The 13489-nt window shown below is 40.5% G+C and overlaps 1 protein-coding gene across 4 annotated transcripts; it reads left to right on the top strand.

Annotated features, from left to right (window-relative positions):
* The first annotated feature begins 45 nt into the window (after positions 1-45).
* Positions 46-10341, top strand: LOC122399452 (cubilin-like). 4 transcript variants are annotated; one of them, XR_006259280.1, is made up of 17 exons: positions 46-820; positions 2133-2193; positions 2313-2411; positions 2968-3145; positions 3211-3237; positions 3438-3649; positions 3931-4138; positions 4373-4581; positions 4648-4879; positions 4979-5164; positions 5324-5569; positions 5673-5893; positions 5976-6158; positions 6435-6564; positions 6715-6899; positions 7957-8096; positions 9040-9164. XR_006259280.1 is itself a non-coding variant. In XM_043400183.1 (16 exons), exons 3-16 carry the CDS (start codon positions 2321-2323, stop codon positions 9492-9494), a joined length of 2763 nt encoding a protein of 920 aa, XP_043256118.1. In that variant the 5' UTR covers positions 46-820; positions 2133-2193; positions 2313-2320; the 3' UTR covers positions 9495-10341. The 4 variants fall into 4 exon arrangements, 3 of the variants coding, with proteins under 3 accessions (XP_043256118.1, XP_043256206.1, XP_043256290.1); XM_043400183.1 differs by lacking the exon at positions 7957-8096 and having other exon boundaries at positions 9040-10341; XM_043400271.1 differs by lacking the exons at positions 46-820; positions 7957-8096 and adding an exon at positions 964-1461 and having other exon boundaries at positions 9040-10341.
* The last annotated feature ends 3148 nt before the right edge of the window (positions 10342-13489 follow it).

Here is a 13489-nt window from a genome sequence, read left to right as displayed (position 1 = left end):
TGCATTAATTATTATTTCTAGTTTCCGTAGTATTTTTGTCTGGTGTTGGAATCCTCCACCGCGGTCAGATACTCCCCCACCCTCGGACTGTACGACTCTGGCGACATCTGTTCCAACAGTAGGGCGTGTTGGGGTTGCCAGTATCTCCGTAGAAGCTGAAAGAGATTAGGGATTGCTTAACATTGTATCTATCGTACCGCTCTGCCACCCCTTTCTCCTTCTCACTTTTCCTCTCTCCCTCGCACACGCACACACACGCACACGCACACGCACACACACACGCACACATATACGCATAAGCAGGCACGTACATGCACATATAAATAATACACAGAGCCTTTTATTTTACTCTTATTCGTAAAGTAATTGTAACGATGGTGCTGTGTTGATTCGATTCCTGAGATACAAGGTTTATCCTCGGTACAGAACAAATCGTGTTGTGATGAGATCTGAAAGGATCGTTTAACGCGTCGAGGAACGGTCACTGTGCACCACGTATATTCTACGAGGAATTTAACTCTATTCGGTGGAGTTTGGTACTCGTGTAACCGTTAACGTTTACACGAGTACGAATATTTTTGTTTGTCGGTTGTTTAATTTGTGATTCCCGGAATTCGGTAAACATGATTCTGAGAAATTGCAGTGTACCGTAAAGCAAAGTGCCTACACATCGTATATTCGAGTGTAACGTTTGCAGCAGAAGACATTCGAGAATTCTTTTGACGGTATCGCGTACAATCGTGTACGCTGCAACTATATGTAAAACACTGTCAAGTATCGGATAATATTTAAACTCATCTCAGACTATTGTCCTTTCGAGGTATGTATTCATACACATATTTATCCACACATACTAATATGTATATATATATATATATATATATATATATGTATATATGTATATATGTATTTGCGAATAGAAAGCAGACGACACGGAGAGGTAGTAGTCCGTTTTGTGCAGTGCGAGAGGGTGGGTGACCCATCGGTACTCGCAACGTTCTCTATTCTCTTTTTCGAGAAGAGAACTTGGCGAGCGTGTGAATTGTTAAAAAAACAAAAAAAAAAATACGGGAATTTATTTGATAAGTAGGCCATTTGCGCGTTCAGGCAAAGAGGTTCACGCGTCGCATGTTAAATCGTAAAGCGCTCGTAATCGGAGGTGTGGCAAATCGCGCGTATTGTTCCCAAGTTTGTGATCGACGCGTCTTATTCATTTATGAACGAATCGTTGCGAATCGTCTCTATATTACTCTTTCTAGTTCTGTCATGACACTCGAACAAGCTCGGTTTTTTGTCGGTAGAGCAGAAATGTCGTCGTAGACGTCGAAAAAGACGTTCGTAGCGTTTCGTTCGTAGAAAAGGTTCTTTGTTTATCGTGTCGTCGTGGCATGCGTAGAAAAGTCAGGTTATTTTGTACGGGAGAAGGCCCGAAATCGACGTAGCGCGTGCACGCAGAGGGAGGTTAGTCTGTTAGTGCAGAAACCGACGTTTATCGTTGGCGGCGCTGCTATTGACCATCTTTCTATCCTTCTCCAAACTCAGGGGTGCGGTTCTAAACTCTACGAGTATTTTTTTCCCCTCTTTTACTCAAATCATAACTTCTGATCGTGTCCGGCGGTTCTTAACAAGGGTAACGATAGAAATGCATCGCGAACGTAACGATATTTAATTGAATTACGTAGAGTCCTGTAAGATGGGACGTTCACGGTTTGAGGGTGTGGCAAATTACGACGAACTGCACGTGTCTGTCACTTTATAACACTGTTTCCTTCCACGTTTGCGCGATATTTTAGGTGTACCTTTTTATATGGATCTATTTGTTCGCGAGTCCTCCTCGAACCATAAAAAAAACAGTATATGAACAAGGGGAATGTACGATACAACGATCGAAGACAATTTTATTCGCAAATGAAAGTATCGTTTTGAATTAGTTTCCGCGGTATTGTCAATGCGCTCGCGATACATTATTATCATTGTTATTAATTTTTAGTAACCAAACTATAATTTGTTGTGTCAATCGCGCATCGTTGATACAATTATTGTCCATGATCTTTCGACAAATTAATTTGGTTGTAAAGTGTAGCGTGGGTGGACTTGCAAGGATCTAACGATTGGAACGCGTATGTTTGCAGATGATCTTCAGGATCGATTTTTTGTGTTCTTCCTGTGCGTGGAATAGAGACTGACGATATGGTAAAGTCGCTGTTGTCACTATTTATATTTTATTAAAAAAAAAAAATTTTATCGTTAGATAGTCATCAGTTTTGATTGACGCCAATCGAGCGAAATGTAAATGAAATATGTATTCTTAGGATGCAGTATGGCTTCGGTACTCTGGCATGTTTCTGGAAATAGTTTCGTTTCTCCCGCCTTTATCTTGTTCCTGCTACTTTGTCCTCGCAACAGTACAGGTTAGTAAAGTGTATGTATATCGAATAAACCAGCGTTACTTGAACTTAAAATTAATTGTACATGTTCAAATTCAACTCCAATCTTACCTAATTTTAAATTACTTCTCAACTCTTAATCATATTCACCCTTTAATTTTTTTCACCGCCTGTTCCCTTCTCTCATCCAATACTACTTCTCCCCTTTTTCAACTTACTACCCCACTCCCCTTTCTGCTCCATTCTCGACCACTAATTTTTCCACACTTTACATCCCCTCGCATCCCTTTGTTAAGTGGTTTAATGTCGCCCGCGCACCTTCCTCTCACGTGTCCCCCATTTTCTACCCCTATTACCGCTTTTTAAACAACCTGATCTCGCACCTGATACGAGGATTGCAGATAATAAATTATAACTTTTTATTGGAACGAAACATTAGTCGTGACTAGCGATGGGATTCGAAGCACTTTGAATCGGTTTCAATCACCCGACGCTCGCGAATCTATCGAGATCATTAAGAAGTTTATACATTTTTTCAACAGCCCGTTCGCCTAAAAAATGTTACTGCGTGTAATTCCAGAGTGCGACCAGAAGTTTATAAGCACTCCGGATGGTCCACCGAATGGAACCTTCCACGCTCCGATGTTGATTAATCCCGATGGAGATTCCCGGCAGTGCGTGTACACGTTTTTCGCTGGTCCACGGCAGCGAGTCGAATTGTTTTTCACTTCGTTCGGTCTTCGTGGGACTCCGCCAGGGTGAGTTTTTACTCGTAAGTCTCACTCTGAAATCTCGGAATTATTTACTTACTTATGTTCGACAGTGGATCGGCTGTTGGAGAATTACCTGCGTAAGTGTTAACATACGTTACGTACATATATGTACCGGGTAAATCGTACAACTTATCCATCCATATTATTTTCGTTGTTAGCAGACCGAGCAAAATTCATTAAGAAGAATTATGTCGCTTGGTTAACAACAAAAATAATTTTGGTTGTACATGTTACGTGGTTCATTTTGTATATCGAGATAATGTAACTTGGTTTTCAGCTGTGTTCACGAATATATGGACTTGTACGCGGAAATACGGACGGAAAATACTACCAAGTTGATAGACACACCTTTCGGTGGACGTTTCTGCGGTCCGATTCCACCTCGCAGACGTGTTTCCCTTTATCAAGGAATCGCCCTTAGTTTCTACACTGATAAAAATATGACGTTACCTAGCCTATTCAGTGGTATCTACACGTTTATCAATGCCTGTACGTTGCTTTCTTTAGTTTTATAAACGAAATGAGGGGTCAACCGGGGGGCCATTTCACCCGTGCCTCACATCTCTATTCTTCCTCGCACCGAAAATGTTACTTATTATCGAAAACTAGCTCACTAGATTTTTAATTGTATATTCTAGAAGGGCTAGTGAGGGCTTTTCAAAGGTAAATGACTCGGCCCTCTTTTGATCTCTGAGAAGCTCTTGGTATGGTGGTGTATGGTTTGCATGACACGATGTCACGATATAAAATCGAGCTTTCAATGTTTGCAGCCGAATACGAGGTGGGAACGCCTGCTCCTAGCACGCCATGCTCTTTTACTGTAGACGCAGCGGTGAAAGGTAGCGGTAGCATATTATCTCCAACGTATCCGGGTGCATATCCGAAGGATCTCGTTTGTAGTTATCAGTTTATCGGTAAACGTAACCAAAGAGTACGCCTGGAATTTCGAGACTTTGACTTGTTCTTTGGAGGTCCACAGTACGTATAACGCACACATAACGCACACATAACGCTGGACTTGAAAAATACTTGTTTATTCGAAAGATGGGTACATACGAATGGCGGGTGGGGGTGGATGAAAAAAATTAACCGTGCGTTATTGTACAGATCTGTAACAGTATAGACAAGTACTTTTTTCCGAGCAAGTGTAATAAGCGAATCGTCTGCAAAACTCTCTCTCTCTCTCTCTGTTAACGCAATCCTGTGTCACAGCTGCCCCTTGGACTATGTGAAGGTGTACGACGGTTTGGATAACACGTCTGCCGTCATCGGAACGTATTGCGGCCAGCAGCGAAATTTAGTATTATATTCTTCGGAATCTAGTTTGTTTGTGCTATTCGTCACGTTGCAACGTACCGCGAACACGCAGAATCGTGGATTCAAGGGAATCTTTGAATTCTCGGAGGGTTTCGTGAAATTAGGTGAGTCGAAATTAGGTTTGCGTCGAAAGTAGTTGCATTACTCTGGTCACTTTAATGTCTACCCAGACTTTATAACCGCTGACAATGGGGAGCACATCCGTGGATCGGAATGCGATCAGAAGATTTTGAGTAAAAAGGAGTCGTTTGGATACGTGGTTAGCCCGAACTATCCATTTCCATACATACCGAAGGTTGTGTGTCGGTATTTTGTTTACGGGATGCAAGACGCGCAACATCTCGAGCGCGTTCGATTAGAATTCATGACGTTCGACGTACCAAAAAATAAGACGTCGGAAGAGTAAGTGCGGCTAGAATTTTCAATCGTACGGAATCGCTTTTAATCATAAAAAGACTAATGTTATTGACGTTACGCTTTTCACTTTTGCTTGTCGTCCAGCTCGTCGTGCACCGACGGATACTTGAAATTATATTTAAAAGGACAAGAAGCGACGGATTCGTACGACAAATTCGATCATGAACTGTGCGGTTCGACGAGCAATCCGACCCACGTAGTTAGCGATGGACCGAGACTCGTTATGGTGTTTAGTAGCGGCGAGTCGCAAGGCCAGGGTTTCCAAGCACGGTGAGAACGAAAGAAACGAAAAGAATTTGCCGACGAATTTGGTGGAGAATCGTCAGACTGACAATTTCCACCGTTCCATCGAAGAACGTAGTGTGTGTGTGTGTGTGTAATGTAATATAGAGCGGGTTTTCTTTTCTTTTCTTTTCTTTTGTTCTACAGATACAGTTTCGAGACGGAGTATAAAATACCAGGCACCGCGTCACCCGATGGTAGTTGTACATTCACTTACCGCAGTTCCTCTCGCAAGAAGGGAGACTTTAATTCGCCACGACATCCTAGCAACTATCCTAGCGATACGAATTGCACCTATTACTTTTTGGCGACACCGAACGAACAAGTTACCTTGATATTCGATAATTTTAAAGTTCGAACGACAAACATGAACGTGACAGGCGGTCATTACGGGTAAGCAACAGGGTGTTTGGGAATAACTTTGCGAATCAAGATGTTTTCATCATGTACCATATGTAAATGCACTCACTATTCGCCTCGTCGCTTGTGTTTCTAGGCTTGACATTTGTCAAGACGATTGGTTGGAGATATACAACATGTATCGGGACAAGACGGAGAAATTAATAGGCAGATATTGTGGGACTACAGCCCCGGGTCCAGTGGAATCGAATCTAGGCGCTCTCGGTTTAAAGGTGATCCTGCACTCGGATTCCGAGCTCGTTTACAGCGGTTTCAAAGCTCGCTACACGTTCGAGGTGGCCAAACCCATATTCGGAGGTATCGATGCAAAGGGCCTTATTAAAAGTCGATAAAACCGATTCGTTCATTACCTCTTTTTTCCATGGTTTTTACGTTACAGATTGCGGATCGAACATAAGTAGTTTAAATTACGGAGTGATCGCCAGTCCAAATTTTCCGAACAAATACGATAGACCGGCGAAAAACCACGCTAGCAAGACTTGTAATTGGTTTATAAGGGTGCGACCGAATCAGCGAATACTGTTGAACTTCATGCTATTTTCCGTGGAGGGTGATCAAACAGGTATATATATATATATGTATATTGTTAGCATATGTACGAGAGTCTATATATAACCAAGGTCTTCGATCCTATTAAATAAGGGATATTTGAGATACGGGAAATTAATGAAACTGATGCGAAAATAAAGTAAATTCTTATTTTTCTGCATAATCGTTTGATTTGTAAATAATTAAATTTAGAACAGAATTATTTTAACCATGTGTATCCCTCAGAGGCATTCTTCTCGACTGCCCAGTGACAATATATACGATAAAAGAGACATTGTTATTTCTTCAGCTCGTGGTTGTCCAGCTGCAGTCCTGCGCATGTGGTATTCCGCTTTGTCAACGCCTGTCGAGCTCTGTGGCGTTAAAATGTCGGACAAAGAATGGACTTATCTCTCCGAAGATAATAACATGCGTCTTAGGTTCGTTGTACGCTCCTACCTCTCGTCCCTCGACTAACCCTGTCCCTACGCTCCACGTTCTTTCTTACGCGTTAAAAGAGTTACTTGTCGCACAGCCGAAGAGAACGTATTGATCACCTTTGTTGCTTTTTCTTTCTCGTCTTCTTTCAGCTTTATATTGGCCGACAAAGCGGTTGGACAACAAGGTTTCAATGCTACGTGGACCGAAGTAAGCACGAACAGTGACTGCCAGAATCAATTTGTCTGCAGTAAAAATAAATACTGCATTGCAGAATCGCTTCGGTGTAATAACATTTATAATTGCGGCCAGGCTGATACTTCGGACGAGGAAAACTGTAAGTTTCGTAAACGTTAGAAACACCGAGAACGACTCCTTATAAGCAGTGTGGTTGGTTTCTTCTTCTTCTTCTTCTTCTTCTTCTTCTCCTCCTGTTTCTTATTTTACTTTGCTTTTACGACTGTTATATATATATATATATATATATATGTATATATATATGTATATATATGTATATCTCTTTCCGCTATAGACTATACTCCGGTCCAATGAGTATGTAATTCCTTCGGATCGTTCAATAGACACTGTGTTCTACAAATTCTCCAAGCGTATTCTCTCTTTGTATTATAACACCTTAAATAATCGATCCTTTACATGTATACGTATACACATATACGTGTACATATACATATACGCACGCATATACATATACGCGAGTGTGTATGTATGTATGCATGTACGATGTATGTAAATACATAAAACGCGAGAGAATCGAACCGGGTACCGGACGCCGTAAATACAGATGCGGAAATCGAAGAAATTTTAGAAATTAAATTTTTCAAATACTTGGGCGTTTTAATTGGCGTTTGAGAAAGGAACGGCGTGCGACAAGATTTCACGCTTTCCTTTCCATCTTTTTCCATTCGATCGTGACAACGACCGTAACTGTTTGAAATACATTCGCCGCCGCGGACGGTGATTTCTGAATTATTTCAATGGAGAAGAAAACAAACACGTCGTACTTGCTAAACAAAATTCGTAAATATTGCACGGAGCATGTATCGTCGAGTTCGTTTTACTCGAAATCGTCAAACATACTTTAACAAAATGTATTCCCTGCTCGATGTGCGACGACTTTGCTCGCACACGTTCGCCGGAACATAGTACAACCAAGAACGCGCATACGATGCGTTCGTTAAGATAGTCGCTAAATAGTATAGGTGACGATATTTGATATTCGATTCGAAGAAACGAAAATGAGAGAGTAATAACAAGTACTCGAGGACAAAATATGTACAGAATTGTAATTTTCTAGGTAAGTAGTTATGTAGTTGTATGTACAGATGAGAGAACGAAAGGATCGAGTGGGTGAATGACTGTGTGTGGTGTCGCAGGTGCAGCATCAGCCCCATTGTCGCCAGCACTGGCTGGAGTCTCTGCCATGCTTCTTCTCTCTCTGTGCTTTGTGTTCGTGGCCATCTGAGCCCTTCATGAAGCTTCCGACGATCCGGCATGTTATGATCTCCCCTATCACGTGAGTTCACTCACAGTATTGCACAAGTACCGTGTTTTAGTTTTTAACAAGTCACCTATAATTATTACGCCTCTCTGATAAATAACCTTGAAGAAATACAGTATTTCTCCGATAACTGAAACCAAGTCGGGACAGCAACATGATTTCGTTTCAGTTATCCGAGCATTATTGTACCACTCATATTCTTAGGAATATGACGAACGATATCGTACCGATTATCGTTAATCATATTATTGACGCAAAACTCATTTACTCGAAAGTCGAAATTGCGGAGGCAATACTTTGAAATTAATTAATTAACAGTCACACGTACCCGGATTACGAATGTTTACAAATTTAAGTTTGATCGGTTTCATTATTGGTTTCACCTTTGAAGCTCGCGCATGATTACGGTGAATGCAAGTTCTCTTCGTATATCATAGCATGTAAATTCTCTCTATCTCTCTTTTATACACAACTACACACATGTAATCGTCTTTTTCTCTGCATCCGGCAACTCCCAGTTTCCGTTTTTCCCTTCGAGTTTCGATCAACGTCGAGTCAAGATATGCGGAATTGTAAATAAACGTCGCGCCAGATCTATAGATAACAAGCTCCCTCTTATTATCGTCTATTACGGTATAATGCGAATATTTTCCATTCCCGTATAAGACTCTGTTCACTAGTGGTATCATATCGTCGATATTGAACAAGAAAACGAACATCCTGGATCCCGCATCGTGTGTTTGTTAGAAAATAATTCGAGAATGGCCCGTAGCTGCGCTTTAAAATTGCCACCAGTATTAATGCAGAATGCTCGAAATCGAGAGGATTCGAAATCTGAAAGGAGGGAAAAACGACAGCGATCGTTCTGATGGGGGTTGGGGGTCGGAAGAAAGGCTTTCACCTGACCGATTGGATATTCGTTTGAATCTGGAGCTGAAAGAGACGAAATGCATTTCAGGTAACACGGCCGTGGTACGAACAGATAGCTACGGCGAAGTCGCGGGGTACGCCGCAGGCGCCGTGCTGGTGGCTCTGGCAGTTTGCCTCTTCTACCATCGAAAGCTCAAGAGACGGGTGCAGACAGTGCACCTGGACGACTTGCGTCAACGCGTAGACGAAACCCATCGATGTTATCGTCACGAGAATCTCCTTCACCATCATCGCCATCATCATCATCATCATCACCATCAACATCAGCATTATCAGCATCATCATCAGCATCAGCATCATCAACAGCAGCAGCAGCAGCAGCAGCAGCAGCAGCAGCAGCAACAACAACAGCATCATCATTATCAGGATCAAACGGACGAGTTTAATCCGAGATATCAGCTGGAAGCATCGGCCAGTCCAGCCAGCGAGAGCGAAACGGAGCAGGCGTGCGTCGAGGAGGCGAGTAGTCTCGACAGTGTGTGACACCGTGTGCTCGCTTATGCGAAACTGTTCGTTGCTGTCCGTTGTTGGCTCAACTCTTTCTACTGACTTACCGTTTTCACGATGATAACGTCCTAGACACTGTCGAACACCGGACACCGGGCACCAGACGCGACGACACGATCGCCATCGTCGATGCCAGTTGCCGTGCAGAACACTCTACGAATTCGCTTGGATTTCCGCCGCTCTGAAATAAGAACATGGATCATGGTGATGGGATTAGTGCGCCGTGTCGGTACTATTGATGCTAGATAGTAAAGTAACATTTTGTATCAAACCGTTTTGATACCTACACGAAAGTATCGATTATACGCAGCACGTACTTGATACGGTAATGCACGATTAACATTCATAAGATTTCAGACTCAGCAGTGAAAGTTTCGTGAGTAGGATAGCGTATTTTTTGTAGAACCGAACTCCAACATTGCTTGACAAAGAAACAGAATGATTGTAACAGGAGGAAACGAAATGGATATGTCAAACGGCGACAGACGAGACGTTTTTCAACGCTTCAAAAAGATGCCGCTATGATAAAAAAAAAAACATAATCACGCAATGTATAAAATTTTACTTTCTCCAGTTTTCGTATTATCATCCGAAAAATGGTACTAATGCATTCTTCTCACTAAAATGATGAGTCCAAACACGACATAAATCAGACTACTTTTAATTGCTTTGATATATGCAATAACACATAATATGTACAATGACTGCTCATAATTAAAACTTTATACGATTTAATAATTTAGTTTTTGTTCTTCGCTACACCTTGAATAGAAGTTTTTCTATTTAAATTTCTATAAACATAAAGCCTTTTATTCTTTATGTAATACCTTAAACTATACATACGTGATATAATTTAAAGAGACGACTCTGACGAATTTCATAACATTTCTTACCATAGAACGGTGGCGAATTAAAAGTGCAGTGAAAATATGTTGTGCTTACATTATGTTAATATTAAAACCTAAATACTATACAGAGTGTTCGGTCATCCCTGGGAAAAATTTTAGTAGCCCATTTTTCTGGGGCTCCACAGCTCCATTAATACGCATCGTTTGAATTTTCAATCATTAAAATCCTTCGATCCGTCCAGAAGTTACGATTTTTTTTACACACACGCATGAAATTTCGGGAAAACATTTCTGGCCACACGGTATAGTTTCGGTAAGGAATTTTTTTTTTTCTCAAAAATACGTAAAAATTCAGGGGTATGTCTAATCACCAAAAATGATTGTAATTGACCCCTGCATCAAACATAATTTTTTTAGGACGATTTAAAATTTTTTAATTTAATTTTTGAATGACTTTTTAGCGAAACCTCGATCAAAAGATTGATATTCTTGATTTTCGTCTTATCTTGGCCTTTAGAATCTCCCATTAAAATTTTTCCTAAGGATGTCCGAACACCCTGTATATCAATTTGTGAAGTGAAATTTAAATGATTTTTCAAAAATATCGAACAGTGAAAGAAACATATACATATGTATGTTACAATAGTTAAAAATAATCTAATTCATGTGGTGTTTGGACTTGTTTTAATCAGAAGAAACGCCAAAAAACATTGGTATCGTTTTCAAAAAGGTAAGATAAAAAATACGAAATGTAAAATTTCTCTTATTGCATGATTATTAATCTTCTTACGGCATCTTCTTGTACTACGTGTCTCATTTCTTTTCGTTCTACCGATTCTCTTTCCGTTTCTACTGAACCAGATTTCGTTAAACTCAACATGCTGAGTAGAAGGGATTGAGGGGAGGAATGAATCGTGGAAAATTAATCGCGAAGCTTTTAGTCAAAGATAACCGTGCATTATTGTGTCGATCGGTATTAATTCCAAAAGCATCGGTATTGAAACTCGATACCATGTGCTTAAAATCTCAATAACTTTCGACATTTCCCATTAAGTGCTATGGTATTGAATTGCTTGAATATTATTAATGTGTATAATATCAGTACCGTCATTAATGTGGATGCACTGTCGTGTATCATCAAGTATCGTGCATCCTTGTAACAATAGTAGTATGGATTTTGTTAAATTATTCGTGTTTGATTCATATGGGGCAAATGATATATATGTATATATATATATTTTTTTTTTTTTCATTGATGCGTTTGTTTCACGTACAAGTCTGTAGTTTCTGAACAAAATATTGAATCGCACCTAAGCGATAGTAGTCTGCGAGTGTATGTATGCGTAATATACGTACATGGTAGCAGTTGTGTCGTATAGACATTCTGTAATATTACGTACAAGTTTTGTATACGCGCGTTCAACGCGTGTAACCTGTGCACACGCACGAATGTAGACATAATTTAAAAGTGGTGTGAGAATTAGTGAATTTCTACACGGTAACTTGTAGGTTTCAATGTCGGAATATTAATTTTGACCGAAGAGCAGGGATGGGCAAAACGAATTTCAAATAGTATTCGAACGACGAATAATTAATTTATAAGATTGTACTCGATTAGCTACCCAACTACAGAAAACTTTTATGCAGTTTTTGTTTCTTCTAAGCACTAAATACATATGTATGTTCAATATTTTAATTGCATTTAAATTGCAAATGATTCGAGCATGCCCATCCCTGTGGAAGATGTCGCTTTGCCCATTTTTTGGTCAAAGCGGAAGTTGGAAAGCGTCGGGTAATCAGCGTAATTGTGATCAACGACATCTCGAAACTCTTGTTCCTTCGAAAGAACGCGAGATATATTTTTACGCCGAGTTAATTGGATTCGTTGATGATGATGTTGTTGTTGTTGTTGTTGTTGTTATCGCTGTTACTGTTGCGTAGCCAATGCCGTTACATTTCACTCGAATCCCAAATCCTACTGGCACCATACATCGCTTTCATGTAACTCTGTTTTCCAATACTTGAAGTTTGTACATGTAGTTACGTATCGTTATTATTTTAGTAGTTAACAATCCGTTCACACGACATCCCTTTAAGACATGTGTGAGAGCCGAACATGTGGCGAAAATGTAAAAAGGTGTAAACGCTGTTTTCAAATATTATCGTATCGCGTGAACGGACTGTAACGATATTAATATTTTATCGAGTTTCATTACACGTCCAAGAAAACCGTGTTAGTCGAAGGCATGTAATTTTATGGTTTCGATTTTCGCCTAGCCTCTGTTTGGTTTTATATGCTACGTATACGTCTTGAAGAAAGATGTGCGCGCACTACGTAACTTGTACGCGATACACTTTGTACACGTAGATGTAATGCTTTTTTACCGCGAAAAAAAAAAGAACAGTTACACCGTAACGTAACACCGTTTTCTACGCTTAAACTCGAAAGAAGTACCGAATACGATCCATCCATGCGCAACAGGTAGTCGTTTGAGGATACGAACGCGTAATTATCTTTGTGTGTTAGGTGGGAATCGTACGATCGTTTTCTAACGCGATGTATATCCGTGTACAAACGAATATACGCATTCCAGCCAGTGTTGATAGACGGGCCCACATTTTTTGGTGCACGTACGCGTAAAAAATTATGTCGATAAAGTGTTCGAATTTAATGAAAAGGGATGTTTGTAGTTCCCTTGGTTGGCTGTTTCTACAAACAGCCGAAGGTAAGATGAAGCGAGACACATGCTACATATTGGGAGATAAGATGTTGAGACCAGTGTAGCCAGAAAAAGAAGCGAAATCCTATTTTTGAGGGGTAGGAGAAAGCAGCATGATGTTGGGGCCTTCTTCTCTAGATATGTACATAAGTACAATGTACCTCGCCTCGTGTCAAGTGGTGGGGGAACCAACGAGCCGATAAGAACGCTCGTTGCTTCTCCCACTAGTTCGCACGGCGCATGCTGCTTTACTCTGCTCCTCAAAATTCGATGTAGTTTCATTTTTCTAGTCACACTGTTCGAAATAAAAGTTCGTCATAACTGTTTCAAGAGCTTAAATCTATGAAAGTTTACAAACGTTGTTTTTAACGCTCGTGTGACGCCGGCTTTACCCTGTTCGGTT

This window comes from Colletes gigas, unplaced genomic scaffold (genome assembly GCF_013123115.1).
Source record: "Colletes gigas isolate AHSC1104 unplaced genomic scaffold, ASM1312311v1 Colletes_gigas_Sc00001, whole genome shotgun sequence".
NCBI lineage: Eukaryota > Metazoa > Arthropoda > Insecta > Hymenoptera > Colletidae > Colletes > Colletes gigas.
The sequence above is the reverse complement of the archived record's forward strand: the minus strand, read 5'-3'. Positions and strand labels throughout refer to the sequence as shown.

Coding starts and splice junctions, on each gene's coding strand:
- LOC122399452 (XM_043400183.1), top strand. CDS start 2,321: ATGGCTTCGGTACTCTGGCATGTTTCTGGAAATAGTTTCGTTTCTCCC. Junction 3,146..3,210: donor CTTCGTGGGACTCCGCCAGG/GTGAGTTTTTAC, acceptor TATGTTCGACAG/TGGATCGGCTGTTGGAGAAT. Junction 6,159..6,434: donor CGTGGAGGGTGATCAAACAG/GTATATATATAT, acceptor TTATTTCTTCAG/CTCGTGGTTGTCCAGCTGCA.